We start from the raw sequence: 22500 nt of genomic DNA, 5'->3' as shown, positions 1-22500 counted from the left end.
TGAAAATGAGATTTATTCTTCTGTGAGAGCTCAAAGTATACACTTTAGTTTTTTGTAAAATATGACAAAAAAAAAGGACTTTGTAAAACACCTATCCATATGTATAGGTTTTCCTCAGTAGTCATGAGACACACTGAAATGCTTTCATATTCTTCATGCTAGCCCTGTATATAAGAAAAATATTTAGGTTTTTTTTTTCAAAGTATGTCCTTTTTTTTCCCTATGAGAGTTAGGAAGTTACGGATGTATAATACAACAGAAACTGTATGTATTATTTTGTTCTAAAATTTTGGAAAGTATGAAAACACAATATCATATCCTACACCTTTATGTATAAAAATATACAAATATACATATATATATATATGCAATATATATACAAAAACACAAAATGATAAAGTGTGCTGTGTCTTGCCACATTCCTTCTGACCATATCCAATACATATATAGAAAAATATATATACACAATATATATATACACTCACACAATGAAAATAAGGTGTGCTGTGTCTTGCTACATTGCTTCTTACCCAGATCGGGCGAGGAATGACCCGATTGTAATTTGCTGGTTCTTACTGCATTTGCTTCTGAACCATAGTACCACAAAAATATTGCTGTGTCTTGCTGCATTGCTTCTGATCCATCACGGCCACAGCCACAGGGAATAGGGGGTACCGTGTCTTGCTGCATTGCTTCTGACCCATGATAGAGGGGGGAGAGAAAGATGACCCGATAAATACTTACAATTTTTTTTTTCTCGTGGTACTTTTGAAAGCAACCATACGTGCAGAGTGGCTTCTTGCACACCCTGCACGTACTGCGGGTCATCTTCCTCTTACCGTCACGGTAGCACAAAAAGCACCTTTGGTATTTGCCCCCCTCTGTCATTGTGACTGCATGGGAAGTCTTCCCTTGCAGTCTTGAGGGAACGGGCATGGGAGATGGGCTGCCACGCTGGTTGTAGGGCTCCAGAAGCCCGACATACTCATCGAGTATGGCATTTGCCAGGGTCCAGTGGAAATGGTAATGATCCCTTTTGTGGCCCAGTTTTTTTCCATATGGCATGGCAATTGAGTATTGTCATGTCATACAGGAAGAAAAAGTTTCTTATACCACTTCCATCGCCTGACTGAAGGGTACGACCTGGCAAGCTGGTCGCTCAGATCGACACCCTTCATATGCTTGGTGTATTCCGCAATACACTTGGCTTCTGGATCACCTTACCACGGCTCTGCACATCAACCATGCCGGATGTGTGGACTGTGCTTAGCATGGTGACCGTCCTTTTGTCCTTCCATTGCAAGCACAGCATCCCTGTGGCAGTCGACCGATGGTCCACATCCCCTCTCTTGTCCACGCTGAGGTCCGCAGGCATATAGCGCCGGTTCACCCTGACGGTTCCGACGGCCCCAGTCTTCCGAGCCTGAAGATAGTGTAACAAGGAAGTAGATGTGTACCAGTTATCCACATAAACAATGAACCCCTTGTCAAAGAAGTCGGCGTCCTCCATGAGGTCCACTACCGCCTTCTGTGAACAGGGAAGTTCACTTCTATCCTTCCCTGAATAGATCTTGAAGGCGGCAGTGTATCCGGCGGCAGGCCCCGAGCTCTCCGACAGCTTGTACACCTGTAGAATAAGAATAATAATGATTCATGGTGTAGTGTAGTCATGTGTGTAGTGTAGTCAAATAATGTAATCATATGCTGAAAGTATACATTTACAATTTATGTATTTTATACATACTTTGAACCCAAAACGAGCACGTTTAGATGGATTGTACATTCGGAAGCTGAGGCGGCCCCTGAACTTCCACAGGCTTTCATCGATGGAAATGTGCTGGGCAGGCACATATACCGATGAAAACCTGTGGCTGAGCATGTCTATGACCGGCCTCAGCTTCCAAAGTCTATCCTCCTCATCTTCATCTTCATTATTGGCAAAATGAAGATTTGCCGAGATCTGTTCGAACCTCGTTCTGGGCATTGTCTCCAAACAAGGGCTGGTAGAAAGCTCGGTCCGTCGACCAGTAGTCCTGCAACCTGGGCTTTATGGTGAGGCCCATCATGAGCCTCAAGCCAAGATGCAGGTGCAATTCTGGAGATGTAAGAAGATGCCACCCAGCGGAAGGTACTCCGGCAAACCTATAGAAAATAAGAGCAAGGAAATAGCTCAAGTAAATACTATGCTCACCTTTTCTGTTTGAGTATAAGAAAACACATGAATAATGTTGGCTGTATCAACTCTACATACTGGTTGGTCTCCTCGACAATGTGGGAAATCAGTTCGTCTGTCATGAACGCTTTATAGACGTCCATGACAGACGAGGAGTCGTCGAGCTCCACCGTGATGCCGGTCTTGCCCGTGAATCCATACCTCCTTACGACGTTTTCGTTGTTGGACCACGTAAACCCTGTTGTCCCTGGAGCGTTCCTTTTCCAGTCCTTGCCCCTCACACCCAAGAGGGGCTCGTCACTGTCAATGGTTGTATCCAAGGTGCTTACATAGTCCAACTCAAAGTCGCTGGATTCGCACTGCGACGAGTCCTCCGTGGATTCATCCAGACTATCCTGGCTATCTTCCTCAGGATCTTGCCTCGAGGTTGAGGGCTGAGGTTCTGGTTGACGGCGAGCAGGTGCAGATGACATCTTCAATGTTGACCGGTTCCTAATGCTGGAAGGAGGCCTTGACCGACCTTTTATAGATATTGCTGGCCAATAAGGGGACTCTATGTGTCCTTGTCCCCCAATCACAATCATTGTTGAATTTGGTCCAGTTAGGTCAAAGCCGGCAGGTGCAAACCACAAATCACGAGATGAAATGTCATAAATTATTTTCGTCATAATGGGCGAGGTCAATGAACCCGTGACTCTGCGCTGAGCAGCCAATCCAGCGTAATTATGCACCACATGAGATTGCCCACCCGGCTTCCGTCATAATTACATCATAATTATATCATAGTTATCGACTAATCCCGGGAAAGTATCAGTTGGCATCAATTGAAGAAATTTACTTATAATGGGCGAGGTCAGTGAACCCGTGACTCTGCGCTGAGCAGCCAATCCAGCGTAATTATGCACCACAGGAGACTGCCCACCCGCTTTGGTCATAATTACATCATAATTATCGACTAATCCCGGGAAAGTATCAGTTGGCATCTTCTCCCTCTCTCCTCCTCCTCTCCCTTCCTCCTCCTCTTCTTTTCCCTTCCCCAATCCTCCTCCCATTCCCCCTTCTCCTCCTCCGCCTCTCCTCATCTCTCTTTCCCTCCTCCTCCTCTCCCTCCTCCTCCTCTCCCTTCTCCTGTCCCTCCTCCCCCTCTCCCTCCTCCCCCTCTCCCTCCTCCCCCTCTCCCTCCTCCCCGTCTCCCTCCTCCCCCTCTCCCTCCTCCCCCTCTCCCTCCTCCCCTCTCCCCCCTCCCCTCTCCCCCTCTCCCTCCTCCCCCTCTCCCTCCTCCCCCTCTCCCTCCTCCCCCTCTCCCTCTTCCCCCTCTTCCTCCTCCCCCTCTCCCTCCTCACCACAGGAGGTTGCCCGCGAGGCTTACGTCATTATTATGTCATAATTACATCACAATTATCGACTAATCCTGTGAAAGTATCATTAGGTATCAATTGGAGAAATTTATGTCTAACCATACACCACAGGAGGGTGACGTAGGCATTACGTCATTATTACGTCATAATTATAAACTATTCCCATGTAAGTATCAAGTACCGTCTATTTGGAAAAAACAACACAAAAAACAAGTAAATACGATGTAAAAAACACATGCCACCCATCGTGCGCATGATATCATGCCACCTGAGGTACGCTGTTTATCTCCCCCTTGATGCCATGGAGGTAGTGATCCAATTTACTCATGGTATGTTTTGATGTCAGCTGATTTAGTGTCCAACCATTCCTTGACACCACATCATGTCATCCGAGGGGAATGGGTTAATAGACTGTATAGTGGTAACCAGGAGAGTAGGAAGAGTTTTGGATGGCGACCTAGAATGAGGTGGATGGATGGGGTAAAAGGGGCATTGGGAAAGAGAGGAATGTCTGTTGAGGAATATGAGTGAATGGAGAATGGTTGTGTATGGATGATGCTGTGACGCATGAAAGGGAGTGGGTGGGGGATGAGGGAGTATGTGTGAAAAATAAAGTGATGCAGCTCGAAGGGAGTTCCTCCCCCCCTTCTCTAATCTTTTCCTGCATGAGGGGACGGAGACGGGGGGGGGGGGTCGCCGATTAAATGAAGCGGCCTTGCTGTGGATGTGCTGTGTCTTGCTGCTTTGCTTCTGACCCAGGGGAGTGGGCGAGATGCAGGGATGACCCGTCATCCATGAGGAGCTTAGAAAAGAGGGAGGGAGGGGTGGTGAATGGGAGTGGGGTATGTGGGGATGAAATGGGTGGGAGTGGATTTATGCCTTTGATTTTGGCTACCTCCCTTGTAAGGGGGAGGAAACCCTTGGTATATGTATGTACTATAATTTGTTATTATTATCATCTTCATCATTATTATTATTTATATCGTGATTGTTACCATTATTATTACTATTATTATTATTATTATGGGATGGCTTGGACACATGGGAAGAATGAGTGAGAATAGATTAGTAAAAAGAGGTGTGGAAGTGGGTGGGGTCACCAATTAAATGAAGCTGCTTTGATGTGGATGTGCTGTGTCTCGCTGCATTGCTTCTGACCCAGGGCTGGGCGTGATGCAGGAATGACCCGGTATCCACGAGAAGCTGGGATGAGAGGGAGGAAAGGGGGTTGGAATGGCTGGGAATAGGTACGTGTCTTGGCTACCTCCGTGGTAAGGTGGAAAAATCTTTTAGTATAGACAAATTATAATTGTTATTGTTATTAATATTATTGTTATTATTTTATTCTATTTCTTTATTCTTTATGTTTATCATATATATATATATATATATATATAATTTTTTTTTTTTTTTTTTTTTTTATTGTCCCGTCTAGGAAGATATTCCACAAGTTGGCCATTAAAATTATCCCTAGAAAGAGGCGAATCAATAAATCAAACCAAATAAAATAATACATAGAAAAAATTAAATATGTTAGAAATGTGTATAGAAATATGCGTGTCTCTATATATGTGTGTGGGTGTAATATCATTGTTACACGCTGGAACAGGTGTTAAGACCTGATTTTTTTTTTTTTTTTATCTTTTTGATTAGAATGAGTAACACATATGTCCTACCTTACATTCAAGTTTCCAATTTACGCGAATGTCATATGTCATTCAGGAAATTATAGTTGTAAAAAATAAGTTAAATGTGTGTGTGTGCGTGTGCGTGTGTGCGCACAAAGAAATCATAAGCAATATGTGATTCGCAAAATATGCAAGTAACCTCTAGGAAATTGAGAACTTGGTGGCCGAAATTTTTCGTCTATTGGTACTTTTGAAAATGTCTTAAATAGACGACAACTTTCGGTTATCAAGTTCTCATATTCCTAGAGGTTACTTGTATATATATATGTGTGTGTATATATATATATATATATATATATATATATATGTGTGTGTGTGTGTGTGTGTGTGTGTGTGTGTGTGTGTGTGTGTGTGTGTGTGTGTGTGTTTTTAATTACCCACTGTCGGAGAAACAAAGCAAATGAAACAGTCGAACTGTATATTTCGACCACTACTGTGGTCCTCTTCAGCCTCTTCACTGAAGAGGACCACAGTAGTGGTCGAAATATACAGTCCGACTGTTTCTTTTGCTTTGTTTCTCCGACAGTGGGTAATTAAGACATTTTACTAAATGTGCTACTACATTTTCGTCTTGTGATATATATATATATATATATATATATATATATATATATATATATATATATATATATATATATTCATTATGCATTCCATGTGCTCTTATTTCACTATATCACTGAAGGTTAGGTTACATACTTTTAAACTTGGTTTGGTTAGGTTAGGTTAAGTTAGGTTAAGATTTTTCTTCATTGGTGTCATACTTTATGTTATCTATGTATTTGTTTAGATATCCATCTAATGCATTATTTTTCTTCTTATTATAATTTGTTTCTTTTTCAAAATCAACGATGGCAGAAATATGCTTCGATCAAGCCCGGCGTTACTGGGACTGGCCGCCATCTTCGTTTTCACCGTCCTCGTCGTTTTCATCTTTGATGGCTTCAAGTCAATCCTCGTTCTGAACAAGAAGGTTGACTTAGATGAGGAAAAAGGTTAGTGAATATTTGTATATACTCAGTTTTTACCGCAGGCAAGTAAATGTGTTGTGAATTGATTTTTTTTTTTTTCACGCAAGGACGTATTTCTTTCTCGGTAGGTCCTCTTTCTCTCGAATTGGTCACTTGGGTCCCTTCTCACTATATATCGGATATCTCGTATCTATATTTTTATTATGATATTTTAGGTATTTAGTGTTTCTAAATATAGCATTGGATGAAGACGAGGATAATAAATGTAATAATTATGTACATACATATACCAAAGACTTTTTCCCCCATACACGGAGGGGGGGGTAGCCAAAAATAAAAAGGCATATAAACCACTCCCACCCATTCCATCCCTAATACACTCCACTCCCTTCCACCCTCCCTCTTATCTTGGCACCTCCTGAATGACGGGTCATCCCTGCATCCTGTCCACTGCCCTGGGTCAGAAGCAGTGTCGCAAGACACAGTACATCCACAGCAAGGCCGCTTCATAGATTTGGCGATCCCCCCGTCTCCGTCCCCTCATGCAGAAAAGGAGAAGATGGGGAGAAATCCCTTCGGGCTCCGTCAAATTTATTTCTCGTACATATTTCCTCACCCCCCATCCCCCACTCACCCCCTCCCCTCATGCATCACAGCCTCATCCATACACAACCCTTCTCAACTCACCCCTATCTTCTGTCCTCTCTCGTTCTTCCTCAGTAGACATTCCTCTCTTCTGCAATGCCCCTTCTACCCCATCCATCCATCTCATCCTAGGACGCCCCCTCATGTTCACTCCTTCCACTTCTGCCTTCCACACCTCTTTCCATGTGTCCAAACCATCCTAATACTCTTTCATCAACCTTATCTCCCAACTCCCTTATCACCCCTGTTCTCATTCTCACCTCCTCATTTCTCACTCTATCTAGCCTAGTAACCCCTGTCATACTTCTCAGACATTTCATCTCAAACACATTCAAACTCTTGCTCTCTTGCTCTCTTATGTTCCATGTTTCTGCCCCGTACAGTGCTGTCGGCACAATCACTCCTTCATATACATGACAAGTAGTATCAAGGAATGTCAAAATTGAAATAATAAATCTGACAGAATGGACCAATTTTTTTTTAGGAAGTGGTCTGGTTTGATCAACATTTAGTTGAAAAAAATTTCACCCAGGAATAAACTTGGTTGAAAAAAGTAATATAAAAATTTTAATTTACAATTTCTTCAAATTGTAAATAACGTAACAAGATATAAGATTAGGACTATAGAAATAAAAAGAAAAATAATAGTCTTCAGTTTATTAAATGATAAATTAATTGATAAATAAACACCAAGATTAATTAACGATAAGTCTAAGAACGTTTAGTGCATTAGTTCTTACGTCACAGCCTGGCAATTTTTCCAAGTAGATTTTTTCAGAGTAGGTAGGAGAACGCATACTAATTGTTGCTAGAAAACCAACATCCATGTGGATTTGATTACATATTAATTACCCAGAGGCAAATAAATGTTGTCAGTGAGCCAGCCTTGCATTTCAGGTTTTAGTTCGCCTCCAACCCGCCAGATGGCAGAGCTGCTCCTTATCAGCCAATCGCAAGGCGGCATTGTCCAAGGGGGCAGCCTCCATGACCTTTCGTGTTCATGATGGAAATACGTGATTGCCTAGCTCATTGGGTATGTTTAGGAGACTTAGAGAGGGCTAATTCCCATTCACTCCGCACATAGGCTGAACAATGTCCACATCATGTTGGTCTCCGTCCTACAGAATGGACATCAATTCACTAGAATCAGTACAGAGAAGAATGACCAAAATGATACATGAACTCAGAAATTTGCCTTACGAAGAGAGGCTTAGGCACCTTAACTTACACTCTCTGGAAAGACGCAGAGTGCGGGTTGATCTAATAGAGGTGTTCAAGTGGATCAAAGGCTTTAACAAGGGTGATGCAAACAAGGTCATCATATTAAAACAACAGGGCAGGACTCGCAGTAATGGATTTAAACTGGACAAATTTAGATTTAAGAAGGAAATAGGCAAGAATTGGTTTACAAATAGGGTGGTCAACGAATGGAATAGACTTAGTAACCATGTAGTGAGCGCTGAAACTATCAGTTGTTTTAAGAAACGGTTAGATAACTTTAAGGATGGGAATGACAGGTGGTGATGGACATGGAACTGCCTAGTGTAGGCCTTAGGGTCTCTTGCAGTCTCCTTCATTCTTATGTTCTTATGTTTGCCTGTACAGTTAGTGCATGTATAAATAGCGTGTCCAACCTGCGGTACAGCGACGACATGGTTACCGTTTGAAGCCTTTTCTGTATTCTAAGTAAAATGACGAGCGAGAAATTTTTATTACTCATATTATCAATTTATTATGCATACTAAATTGACAGAAATTTGTCGTCATGTCACTTCTATCGACAACTAAAAGGTCCTTTCAACCAAAAGGTTACCGAAAGATGGAATTCGTCTGTTTTTATGTAAGGTACTCTACGATAAAAACGTGTTCTCTCATTTTTATAATTGTCGTACTTTAAGTTCTTTGTATACTGTGTAAATTCTCTGTTTTTTCACGTGACCTTAGTATTATTGCTCTTTGAATATTTCGTGTTTTGTGACGTCACAGCACAATATATCTTTGAATACAACATAATTTTGCAAAACATTAGTGTAAAAAAAAAAAAAACTAAATAGATAGAGTGGGCTAATTAGCCATATAAATGACACGACAGTAATGTATGGTTGGCGATTGATCAGCTAGATCAAAATATACCGATTATTTACCGTATTCCATGAATATATATATATATATGTATATATATATGTATGTATATATATATATATATATATATATATATATATATATATATAATTCTATATATATATATATATGTATATATATATGTATGTATATAGTGCATGATAATAGTATGACAGTGTTAGAGAGTAATTGGGACATCATATAAAGAACGACTACATAAGAAGAGTACGACGAAATTAGCCATGGAAATGGAACTATGCCTAGCCTACGATCATTTGTCATGAATGTAGATAATGCATCAAAAATAACTTGTGGGTGGAACAGCTGATTTTGAATATATTGATTATTTTTCGTGTTCCATGGATACTTATAACTGCGGTGAGATAGGTCGTAGTGAAAAACATGTGTCGGGTTTGCCCACAAAAGTCATCGGACAAGAATGTTGGGTTCCCCACGAAATCCTATTGGAGTCTGTCGGGTAATTTCGTCGGTCACCTACTCCCTATCGACAAAAATGCCCGACTACAGAAAGGGCCCACTCTAAGAAGAAAATCATGTTCAATTGTATCTCGGGGAAAAAATAATGAAAATTTGGTCGACTGGCGTAGCGATGCGTCCCCCAGTTTCTCGAGCCGCGTGCAGAATCTTTACAAGGCGATTTCTCAAAACGGAAATTTTAAGACAATATTTTTTATAACTTTTTTAATATTAAATTTCTTTACTTCTTTCATCCTTTAAACTTGCTTCTTTCTTTCTCTTCCTTCCTTCGTGTTATTGCATTTTTTATTTCAGATTATTGGCATTGTCTTTTCTAAAAAGAATATATATAAAGGCTTTACATCATGGCAAGCACAATTAGAGATCGAGACAAAGGGCGTAAATAATATCTAAGTGGTAACCAGAAACAAGCACTGGCCAAGACTAAGGTTTCTGAAAATTAAAAGTATAGAGGTGCTATCAACAAATACTTTGTCACTCCATCTTTCAAGCACCCATGTATTAAGGATGAAGAAAACAAAAACTATTCAGAAAATGATGATATAGCCTTGAGCCCAATTACAGTTGATAAATACAATGATGACATTGATAACAAATTAGAAAAGGATGACGGAGTTGTGAATCAAATTGAAGACGATCTCAATACACCAGAAGACTGTGCCAAAGCAGAAAGCATATTCATGACCGGGAAAAAAACAAGCCCAAACATGATGCAGTGATAGATCATCCATGAATACAGTTGTAATTAACATGTATGATGACCCTACCAGTTGGCCAGCAGATATAGATAAAAATGTAAGAGATTACTTAATCCATTAAACTCTGATGACAAGATTCTTGTCATTTGGTCAAATAAAACAAAAAATCATAAAACACCAAAATGTTTGATCAAACAGCACCAGAAAAATATGACGTCAGTCCTCGCTTCGCTCGCGAGCGAGCGAAGCGAGGACTGACGTCATATTTTTCTGGTGCTGTTTGATCAAACATTTTGGTGTTTTATGATTTTTTGTTTTATTTGACCAAATGACAAGAATCTTGTCATCAGAGTTTAATGAGTTAACAATTCAAAGAACCATCTGAAAGCCACATGGAGTTTAGGCATTACATGTGTTTGAACATAAAAAATTTGTAGAGGTGAATGAGACTACTTTTGATGTCTCAGAAATATCTGGCAACATCAATTCATTGTCGAACTTCATTGCATCGTATTGCACACCTCCATGTGAATGATGAAAAGATTACGTATACAAATATAGTCTTATATGTGTACGTACATAGGCTTGATTATTATACAAAAAATAGGTTATAATAAATATGATGAAAATAAAAAGTTTCATATGAAGTAATTTGATGATGTTGGTGAAATACAACTTTTACAATAAGATTGGCAGAGTAAAGACGGAATACGCGGGAAACTTAGCCACAGAAAATGGAGATATTGACGTGTCGCTACAGTTACACTAAAGACTTTGTAGTGGACAGACAATTGACAAAGAACACAAAAAAAATCGTAATTGAACGTGCAAAGCATTTGGCTCCTTCAGGTGTTTATGAACATTTCTTAAAGTTTGCACAAATTGAAATTAGCACAGGATAAGATGCATATAAAACATTATTAAACACATTGAAGGAATTAAATCTAGAAGTGACAGACATTTGAGGCCAAGGCTATGACAACGGTAGCAACATGAAAGGTCACACATCTGGAGTACAAGCACGACTGTTGAAAGATAATTCAAGAGCATTTTTTGTACCCTGTGCATGTCACAATTATAACCTTTTACTCGAAGATGTAGCCAAGTGTTGTCTAGATGCTAAAACATTTTCTGGAATTCTGCAAACAATGTACATACTGTTTTCATCATCAACAAAAAGGTGGGCAGTTTTTAAGAAACATGTACCTGGATTATCAGATAAACCCTTGAGCAAGGCAAGGTGGGAGTGTCGGATTGATAGCGTTGAAGCTATTCGTTATCAGGTTGGAGAAGTATATGATGCACTTGTGGAAATATCAGAGATAACGGATGAGCCCCAGGTAAAAGCAGAGGCTGAATCTTTAGTAAACCAGCTAAAAGACAACATATTTTCAGTTTCTTTGATAATTTGGTGTGAAGTACATTTTAAAGTTAACTGTGTAAGCACGGAACTACAAGGAAAACAAAGGACGTTGATGAAGGCTTGGAACCATTTGAAAAGATATTATCATGGCTAAGAATTTATAGAGGAAGGTTTTAATGATATTCTGGTAGGTGCAAATGAATTGGCTGAAGCTGTTCAATTACCACTGGAGTTAAGATAATTAGAAAAAAAAAATAATACAAAAAAAATACATAGAAGGAAGACAATGGTTTCATTTGAGATAAGATATCCTTCAGATGATCCAAAAGAAACATAGAGCTCAGTGCTTCAACTTAATGCTAGACCAAGCTATTCAGTCCATGGAGTGCAGGTTTGAACAACTTAAAAGCCATGTAAAATTATTTGGGTTTCTAAATAACTTTCAAAGTATACAGAAGGCGAAAATAAAGAAACACACAGCAGACCTTAAAGCAGCATTAGGAGACACCACAATAAAACAGAGCACTGACTGAGAGATAGTTACTGAAAAAACTAAACACGTTGATGGCTATCTGTTGGCTGAAGAACTGGAAGCTCTGAAGACTTTTATTTCCCTCCAGTATCATTAAGCCTCATGCTATATTTCAATACTTGGTAGTAAACAATCGCTTTACAGCATTTCCTAATGTTTTCATTGATTTGAAGGTTTACTTAACAATGCCTGTAGCACCCGCATCAAGTGAAAAAAGTTTTTCAAAATAAAAAATTATCAAAACATACGGTCAACAATTTCACAAGAGAAACTAAACAATTTGGCAATGCTATCTATAGAAAATGACTGCTAAAACTTGAAAAATATATCAACTTTGAAAATATTTTGAGAGATTTTGCAAATAAAAAAGCAAGTCTTTTTCTAAAAGATCTGTGTATAATCAGTTTGGTTGTAATTTCCTTTGTATTAAAAAAGATCAAATTTGCATATTGTCTCTCAAATTTTTTGTGTAATAAGCATTTATTTTTTAACCCATTCAACTCCGATGACAAGATGTCTTGTCATTTGGTCAAATAAAACAAAAAATCATAAAACACCAAAATGTTTGATCAAACACCAGAAAAATATGACGTCAATCCTCGCTTCGCTGCGAGCGAAGCGAGGATTGACGTCATATTTTTCTGGTGTTTGATCAAACATTTTGGTGTTTTATGATTTTTTGTTTTATTTGACCAAATGACAAGACATCTTGTCATCGGAGTTGAATGGGTTAAAGACGAGCATACAACATAAAATATAAACATACATTTCTACTTTTGTAGAGTAGTGGCCTCGCCATCCGTTTTCTAATTGTGACCCGCGTTTCGTAGCACCGGCCCTGAATACGATCTCATGTCTTGTGCAACCCAGGGGTAGGTTGCAGATGGAAAAGACTAGGCAATTTTTCAAAGGAGTGTTCGCTGTGTCGGTTTGGGGTGGGGTGGGGTGGGGTGGGGTGGGAGTGGGTGAAATTTCGGACCGAGACATTCATGTAAAAGAAATCAGGAACAGTTGCAGCAATGCATGACATTCTCAGCTGCAACTAAAATACGGAATGCTGCAGCAAGGAAGCAGGATCGATACGTAATGCTAAAAACCTGCGATGTGTGTTTAGTAGCGAAAGAGGCCATGTATCATAATTCCTGCTATATCCAGTATATTGAGTGCTTGGGACAGAAGAAACCGGAGTAAGTGACAGTCGATGACTTCTTCAACTGTTTTTTTTTTTTTTTTTTAGAGAAGCAGATAATGAAATGGGAATAAATATTCAGTGTGAACAAACTAATGATTTTTAAAAGGATCGGGACAGAGATAAAAGGGACAGAAACTGGAGCTCCAGAAATTGTCAGTTGAATCGTCGTTTTCGGAAACCCTCTCCGCTGCTTGATTTACTGAAGAAAATCCGCAGAAATTCAAGTGAACTAGTTCTGTGTGAATTCGAAAGTAGACCGAGGTTTCTAGGAGAGGAGATGGAGAATAGTTCCACTAAAACAGAAAATGAAAGCGAGCAAGTGCCTGATTCAGAAGGATCCCTTTTCCCAGCTACCAGGACAGTGCCATTTGTACATGTCTGCTCTTAAGCCATTAAACTCCGATGACAAGATGTCTTGTCATTTGGTCAAATAAAACAAAAAATCATACCCAAAATGTTTGATCAAACACCATAAAAATATGACGTCAGTTCTCGCTTCGCTCGCGAGCGAAGCGAGGTCTGACGTCATATTTTTCTGGTGTTTGATCAAACATTTTGGTGTTTTATGATTTTTTGTTTTATTTGACCAAATGACAAGAACTCTTGTCATCGGAGTTTAATGGGTCTTAAGCCAAGAAATGCTCTTGCTGAAGTACCACCACCAGGATACCCATGTCCTCCAACTGCATCTTATTTAAACGCCAGAGTCAGCTGTACATGTCTGCTCTTAAGCCAAGAAATGCTCTTTCTGAAGTACCACCACCAGGATACCCATGTCCTCCAACTGCATCTTATTTAAACAACAGTGACATTGAAGAACTTATGCCAGCCGAACTCCTTTTTTTCATGGTGCACTGGTGTAAGTAAGGAAGCTGAATTTGAATGCAGAGTGGATATTGGCCCTGAGGGCAAGAGGAGGTCGCTTTCAACTTGCCAGGATGTCATTTACTTTGCCACGAAAGGAAAAATGCCACCCAAAACATCTAGCACTAGGCATGACAATGAGGCATCTCCCAGGTTCATCACAGATAATTGGTATTCTAATGGATTTGAGCATTCTGTATCTCGTAGCAAAGTGCTAGAATATGATACTGCCCTGGCTGAGAGGCAGATTAAGTAGTTGGGCAACACATTGCCTGAAGGTTTTGTGGAAGGGAACCAGCGTCGCTGGCGTTTTATAATGACTTTGGGGGAGATACAGAAACAGGGACAGGCACTACTCGCAACACAAATGGAATCATCGTGCAAAGAGTTCAACCATTTGTTATGATTGCCGAGGCAAAAGATCTGGGCATGCAGGAAATACTCTCCTATAGCGGACACCCATACCCACTATGTTTAGCTCAACATGGACGTTGCATCATCAAGACCAATAAGGCCAAACTGGCTCATCACATTGAAGGCCAGAGTCAGTCTGATAATATAAACCCATCACCTGACACTGGATGGATAGTAGATGGTATGACCCTTCTTCAGAAGCAAAAGGACATTCCACGTTCTTTTGGGAAGCTTGCTGAAAAAAAAAAATCCTAAAGAATGCAACAGGCTATGAGCAATAGACCCATCCATGTAGATTTTGTTGCTGATTCAGCACCAAATGAGGCTAGATAAAAAAAACCGCCGTGCCAATTTAGGAAATATCTCTCCTGTGGGAAAAACAGTCTCTTTTCGAATTTTTCTTCCAGGTATGGACCCATGCCGTGACAGAAATTTCAAGGTACGACAGTGTATGTATCACGTGGAAATGAATGTCATTCACTAAAACCCTCTGATGGTATCTTGGTAGTAACTAAAGTCAATGAGCTCTGCTGTGACCATGAAGAAGTGGACACTAGGATGCTCATCTCAGAATTACAAAGACATCGCCATACGCAGTGATAACACAGACGTGTTCATTTTGGCTATTTCTCTTTCCTGTTTTTTTTTTTTTTTTTTTTTTTTTTTTTTTTTTTTTTTTAGTCTATGTTCTATGGGCGGCCATGTCATGGCCCTCTGAGGGATTAATGTACACATTTGCCATCATAAATATTGCATCTTTGTGAAGAGCACCTCTATATACCTAAAAGCAACTAGTTTCTTAATAACATTTCTTCCTGTTGTGTTTTTTGCCATATTTCACCATGCAGTGTGTTCCACTGTGCATAAATTTTATAGCATGTAGAGAGTTAAGGTACGGTTGCACTAGTCAACGGATGGGTTGGATTTCGTCCAACGTTGGAGGATATGGGTTGGAATCCAAGCCTAGGGACGCCCAACGCAATACGTCCACAGTTCAGAAAAGATCCGAAGAAAAGAAACTGAAGATACACGTTAACCCATTCAACTCCGATGACAAGATGTCTTGTCATTTGGTCAAATAAAACAAAAAATCATAAAACACCAAAATGTTTGATCAAACACCAGAAAAATATGACGTCAGTCCTCGCTTCGCTGCGAGCGAAGCGAGGATTGACGTCATATTTTTCTGGTGTTTGATCAAACATTTTGGTGTTTTATGATTTTTTGTTTTATTTGACCAAATGACAAGACATCTTGTCATCGGAGTTGAATGGGTTAAGAGTATTCGTATTTACGACATATTTAACATATGTAATTTATTCAGTTATAAAAGATGAATTATTTAATAGTATAAAATGATCCTAAAATAGAAAATAAAAAATTAAATTTATATTGTGGTAATAATCAAACACTCGTTTGAATACTAATGTATGTATGGAAAAGGTGGTAGAGAAACGCGGGTTAGATTGAGAACACTATATTCATGACGTTTCGACTACAAGTCTTCTGAAGAAGACTTGTAGTCGAAACGTCAGGAATATAGTGTTCTCACTCTAACCCGCGTTTCTCTACCACCTTTTCTATACATACATTAGTATTCAAACGAGTGTTTGATTATTACCACAATATATGTGTCTTACATTCATATCAACTGATGTATGTAAGCATTGGTAATTCTTCTCACGCGCGAAAACTCTTCTCACCATTTGCTTGATATCTACACTTTTCGCCGTGATGTAGTGGAATATTAAAGTTGTCCATGCTCCCGTAGAACAGATACGTCCAAAAGAGGCGCTTTGGGATGTGAGGCTTCCCGACTATATTAAGAAATAATGATAATATAGTCTCTCACTCACTGAGTCAGTCCTTCAATTAACATTTTCTATGGATGACAAATATCTTCTACCTAGTGCAGTGCTCGATAATATGTGTGTGTATAAGATAGGCAAAAATCGTCAAATATGCATTTTTAAAGAGATTGCGGGTCGTTCAAAGTTAATTGGGATAAAATATTTGAGAAAGTGGCATAGGCGTTGGCTCTGCCAACGAGATTCCTCATTCTGGATAAAGGGTGGGGCTTGCTGTAGATCCTTTCACGTGATTGGTGGGGAACTTTTCTACAAGGCAAGGCTGGATTTAACGTGTAACTTATTGTTGGACGAACGAATGTAAAAGTTGGACTCCAAGCTTATCGACGAGTAGTGTAACCCTACCTTTAGCGTGCAAATATATCCACATGAACATTGTATATTTCAAAAGAGTACCCCAAAAATTACCCCCCCCCCCAAAAAAAAAAAAAAAAAATCTAATATTTCTTACGTGGATAAATTGTCAAACAAACTTGAAATGTGGTTATTTCTGGTCACGTCCCGTGGCTTATTATGACGCCATGTCGACTGCGAGAACATTTTGAAGAAGTTATTCACACTCATAATAAGATCTCCATAAGAGGAAGAAGTATAGATGTCTCTCCCATGTCTTCTACAGAAGGGGATACCCTAAGAACTCAAGGAACAATAGATAATGATAAAGCTGTGTACTTGAGATAGCCTTATCAGTTAGCAAGTGTTACATGACAAGTGTTTGATTAGACACCTGTAATTTTATTATAGAACTTGTTATAAACTTCACAACGGAATATATATAAAAATATACATCGAGAAAAAGAGAGAATACAAAATTGTCATCAACGCAGAGAAATTTGATTTGTGTTGAATCTGATATCTAACAGTCATGTTACGAAAGAGGGCATACCACATATGGACTTGATTACACAAAAAGAAGATAAGAATATTATATTTCCCACATTACTAGAGGGTTGCAAGATTGCTTTTTGACGCAAAGGTAATTGAGAACGGAGAAGAGGGAGAAAGGGAAGTGGTGAAAATTACTGAAATGAAAAAGGAAAAAGAGAAAACAGGGATTGTGATTTGGCAGGAAAAATTATAAAAAAAAATGTAACCACAAACTTGAAAAGTTGGTTTGCTATCAGGCACTTTTAAGAAAATGCTGTTTGGATCAAATCAAGACCATAAAAAGCTAGAAACGTGCATTTTAGTGTTCCAACTTCTGAGTTATATTTTCATGCATGGAATAACAAAAAGAAATTTAAAACCTTCCTTCCCAGTTGACCTTGAAGTTGTGGAATGCGAGGAAAAGTGTGATCTAGAACACTCTAACGTTTCGTTCACGTAGAACTTCTTCAGAAGTTCTACGCGAACGAAACGTTAGAGTGTTCTAGATCACCCTTTTCCTCGCATTCCACAACTTCAAGGTCAACTGGGAAGGAAGGTTTTAAATTTCTTTTTGTTATTCCATGCATGAAAATATAACTCAGAAGTTGGAACACTAAAATGCACGTTTCTAGTTTTTTATGGTCTTGATTTGATCCAAACAGTATTTTCTTAAAAGTGCCTGATAGCAAACGAACTTTTCAAGGTTGTGGTTATATTTTCCACCGTTAGGACAACTGATGACGTAACAGTTGTTGTTTACATTCGCAAGCAATACGAAAGTGACTTCACATCGAATGAAGAAGATTTATCGGATTTGGATGCCCTTTCGTGTTCCAATATAGAAAATAAATAATTGTGACAATGCTGTGGTGCTTAACTCAGTTTGCATTAAGGAGAACCTGCGCCCCAATATACGATATATATGTATGTATATATATGTATATATGTATGCGTGTATGTGTGAAAGGTGGAAGGGGAAACACGGGTCCTGATCTGATTCTTGAGTTTATTCCTGACCGTTTTCGCTTTACAGTAGCTTCTTCAGAGGAACGATACTCTGAAGAAGCTACTGTAAAGCGAAACCGGTCAGGAATAAACTCAATAATCGGATCAAGACCCGTGTTTCCCCTTCCACCTATCTCATAATTGTCCCAATGTCTCAACATATATGTATATATTACATATATATGTATATATAAGCATATGTATAATATATATATATATATATAAAAGTATATAATATATATGTATATATGTGCGTGTTGATGTATACATGTATATCATATATATATATATATATATAATATATATATATATATAAAGTATATGATATATAACATATATATATATAAAGTATATAATATATATATATATATATAATATAAATATGATATATATATATATATGAAAAAGTATATGATATATATATATATATATATATATATATACAATATAGATATATATATGTATATATAACATGCTAATAAGAACACGGGTACGTGTGTCCACTTTGATAAGTAGACCACTTGGAAAAAGAAACTAACGAACCATAGCGCTTTCGTATATTGCATCTTTTTGCATTGAAGATGTAATATACGAAAGCGCTCTGCTTCGTTAGTTTCTTTTTCCAAGTGGTCTACTTTACATATATATACAAATATATATATATATAATATATATATATAGATATATATATAATTGTGTATTTTATCTATTTTCATGCATTCATTTATTTACTTGTACATTCACACACGCACTCGAATTTCTTTTTTCAGCGCGATGTATCGACGAGATTCTAGGCCCGCATGCTGTCGTCGTGGAGAGTGAACAGCTCCTAAGGGGCCCGGTCACCTTCGACCAAGATGATCCCAGGCTCATACAGGTAGTCAGGTTCAGCAACGTGTCTACATATTTAAAGGAAATACACGTATATGTATGTATGGATGGATATATATATACAAATATATATATATAATATATATATATAATATATATATATATATATATATATATTCATATACTGTATATATATATGTACATATAATACATATATATAATATATGTATATATATATATGCATATATATATGTTTATATGTATATGTATGTATATATATAATATATATATGTATATATATAAATGTATATATATATATGTATATATATGTATATATATGTATATATATGTATATATATATACATATATGTATATGTATATGTATATATATATATATGTATATATATGTATATATATATACATATATGTATATATATATGTATATATATATATATGTATATATATATATATATATATATATATATATATATACATATACTGTATATGTATATATGTATATGACACACAGGAACCCACAGTCGGAGAGAATAAACTTCGCATAAAGAAGAATCCTATATTTCGGCTATCAACTGTAGCCCTCTTCAGGAAAGTACATAGAGCAGAGTACAGAGGGGACTTATAAGCTACAGAGAAGAAGAGATGTGGACAGATGACCTCACTCAAGCGCGGGGCAAACTGGGGTGGCGGAGGAGGAGAGGGGGGATTGTAAGGTCCGTACCAACTTGTTAACTGCCGCACGTGAGATCATGTGAGGTGTCCACTGCCCTTTGGAAATATTAATATTAGGGCATTCCTCAATTAATGCTGATTCGACTATTTTCCTCCTGAAACCGCAGTGGAACTTGAACACTAATCTGGCCTTACCCCAGTGTTCCATGATAAATTGAACCAATTGACCCCGAATCTTAAATTTACATATATGTATATACATACATTATATATATACATATATATATACATATATGTATATCACAACTAATATATATATATATATATATATACATAAGACAGTAGAAAAACAAAAACGACAATATGAGATAAATATCGCTGATAAATCCAAAGAGAATCCCAAAGAATTCTATAGTTACAGTAGAGATAAAAAGGTTGTTAGGAATCACATTGGTCCACTATTATCTGCTGACGGTCAACTTGAATATTCAAATGAAGGAATGTGTAATATCTTAAACAATTATTTTAGCTCGGTATTCGTAAACGAAACACCTCAAAGTGAATTCCAAACTGAAACTTGTGAAAGGTCTGGGGTAAACCTACTCACTACGGTAAATACAATATAACAAAAGAAAAAAATTAAAAGGTGTATAGACAAACTCAAAGTTAATAAAACACCAGGGCCTGACGGTTGGCATCCAAGAATCTTAAAGGAAATGAAAAATGAGATTGTTGTTTCATTAGAAATTATTTTCAAGAAATCCATCATATCCGGAGATGTCCCAAGAGAATGGAAGCTAGCTAACGTTACTCCCATATTCAAAAAAAGGTGACAAAAAGAAACCAAATAACTATAGGCCTATAAGTTTGACTTCAATCGTAGGAAAAATAATGGAAAATATCATCAGAGATGCTATCGAACATCATTTAGAAAGTAACCGTTTGATAAATGATAGCCAGCATGGTTTCAGACGGAAACGTTCTTGCGTGACTAACTTACTCGAATTCTACAACACAGTTATCTCGAATTATGACAAAAGAAACAATATAGATTTAACATATCTAGACTTTGCAAAAGCTTTTGATACCGTCCCACACGAAAGACTACTTACTAAATTAGCTTTGCATGTAATAAGTGGTAGCCTATTAGGTTGGACTAGTAATTGGTTGAAAGGTCGAAAACAGAGAGTTGTTTTAAATGGAAAAACTTCTGGATGGTAAAGTGTTGGAAGTGGAGTTCCTCAGGGTTCCGTTCTTGGGCCATTTCTATTCATAGTATATATGATGATACAAAAGTGTGCGGAGTGGCAAATGATCACTCAAACCAATTAGATATTCAAGAAGATTTAGATAAATTACAGCAATGGTCTGAAAAGTGGCTAATGAAATTTAACACAAGTAAATGCAAGGTAATGCACATAGGTAAAAATAACAGGAAGTACGATTACAAGTTATTTGGAAATTCGTTAACAAAAGTGGATAGTGAAAAAGATCTCGGCGCAATTATCAGTAACGACCTCAAATCATCCAAGCAGTGTATTTCAGCCTCTGAGAAAGCAAATAAGATTCTAGGACTGATTGCGCGATCTTTTGATTTCAAAAGTCCATCACTCATTAACAAGCTATATAAATCGTTAGTTCGTCCACATTTGGAATATGCTGTTTCCGTATGGTCACCGAATCTCATTAAAGACATTGACAGACTGGAAAAAGTACAACGGCGAGCCACAAAACTGATTCCAAATATCAAAAATAAATCATACGAAAATCGACTAAAACACATGAATCTGTTTTCCCTAAAAAAAAGCGTAGACTCAGAGGTGACTTGATACAGGTCTTTAAAATTCTAAAGGGAATTGACAACATCAAAAGTGACCAAATTTTCACATTGAATGAGAATCAGACAAGAAACAATGGTCTCAAACTGTCCGGAAATAGATTCAGTTTGGAAGTAGGTAGAAACAACTTTGCCAACCGTGTAGTTAATGAATGGAATAAACTTACTGCACAGGTAGTGCAATGTAATTCAGTTCGAAGCTTTAAAAATCATTTAGATAAATACCTAAGTAAGATGCTGTAATGATTATAATTTATCTTATATTTGTTTTTGTTTTGTTATCATTTGTCTGTTTGATTTTCATTTATTATTAGTTATATGTCAATTTATTATTATTTACTATTTACCTGTATTTAACTATACCTATGCATTTATTTGTGTATTTTATTTGTTATTTACATTATTATAGTTTTTATGTATTGTTTTATTATCAATATGACTTTTTTTTCTCGCATCCGACCTAGATATGGATCAAAAGGTCTCCTGTCGGCATGCTCCGCCTTTGTAATCCTTTGTAATATATATACATATATATACATTATATATATATATATATATATATATATATATGGTTTTTTTTTCTCGTAACCACTAAGGAAATCGGAAGAAAACAGTAATTCCCAAAGCGCTTTCGTGTAATTCACATCTTCAGGGGAATACAGAAAAAGTTGTTACAAAGAGGTTTAAAAATAAGATACACTAGGAAAGGAACAGACAAGGTACGAGATGTCACAAAATTAAACACTAGGAAAGGAACTGGCATAGCACAAGATGACACGAAATATTACACTAGGAAAGGAACCGGTGAAGCACAAAAAGTCACATATGAAATAAGAATAAGTCTTGGTACACAAAGTCATCAATGAAAAAGAAATCTAGAGAACAGCA

General features: G+C 37.6%; 1 protein-coding gene and 1 pseudogene across 1 annotated transcript in view; both read left to right on the top strand.

The window, feature by feature from the left end:
* LOC143030229 (uncharacterized) overlaps positions 1 to 22500 on the top strand; it is a 50558-nt gene that overhangs the window by 16368 nt on the left and 11690 nt on the right. Inside the window, exons 2-3 of the mRNA XM_076193388.1 lie at positions 6075 to 6211; positions 19025 to 19131. Coding sequence (XP_076049503.1) covers positions 6079 to 6211; positions 19025 to 19131 — 240 coding nt within the window. The 5' untranslated portion in view covers positions 6075 to 6078. The remainder of the gene's footprint in view (positions 1 to 6074; positions 6212 to 19024; positions 19132 to 22500) is intronic.
* LOC143032033 (uncharacterized) lies at positions 9796 to 10270 on the top strand (annotated as a pseudogene).

This window comes from Oratosquilla oratoria, chromosome 12 (genome assembly GCF_046742065.1).
Source record: "Oratosquilla oratoria isolate Oo_2021 chromosome 12, ASM4674206v1, whole genome shotgun sequence".
NCBI classification, from domain to species: Eukaryota; Metazoa; Arthropoda; class Malacostraca; order Stomatopoda; family Squillidae; genus Oratosquilla; species Oratosquilla oratoria.
This window is presented reverse-complemented; position numbering and strand designations above follow the sequence as displayed.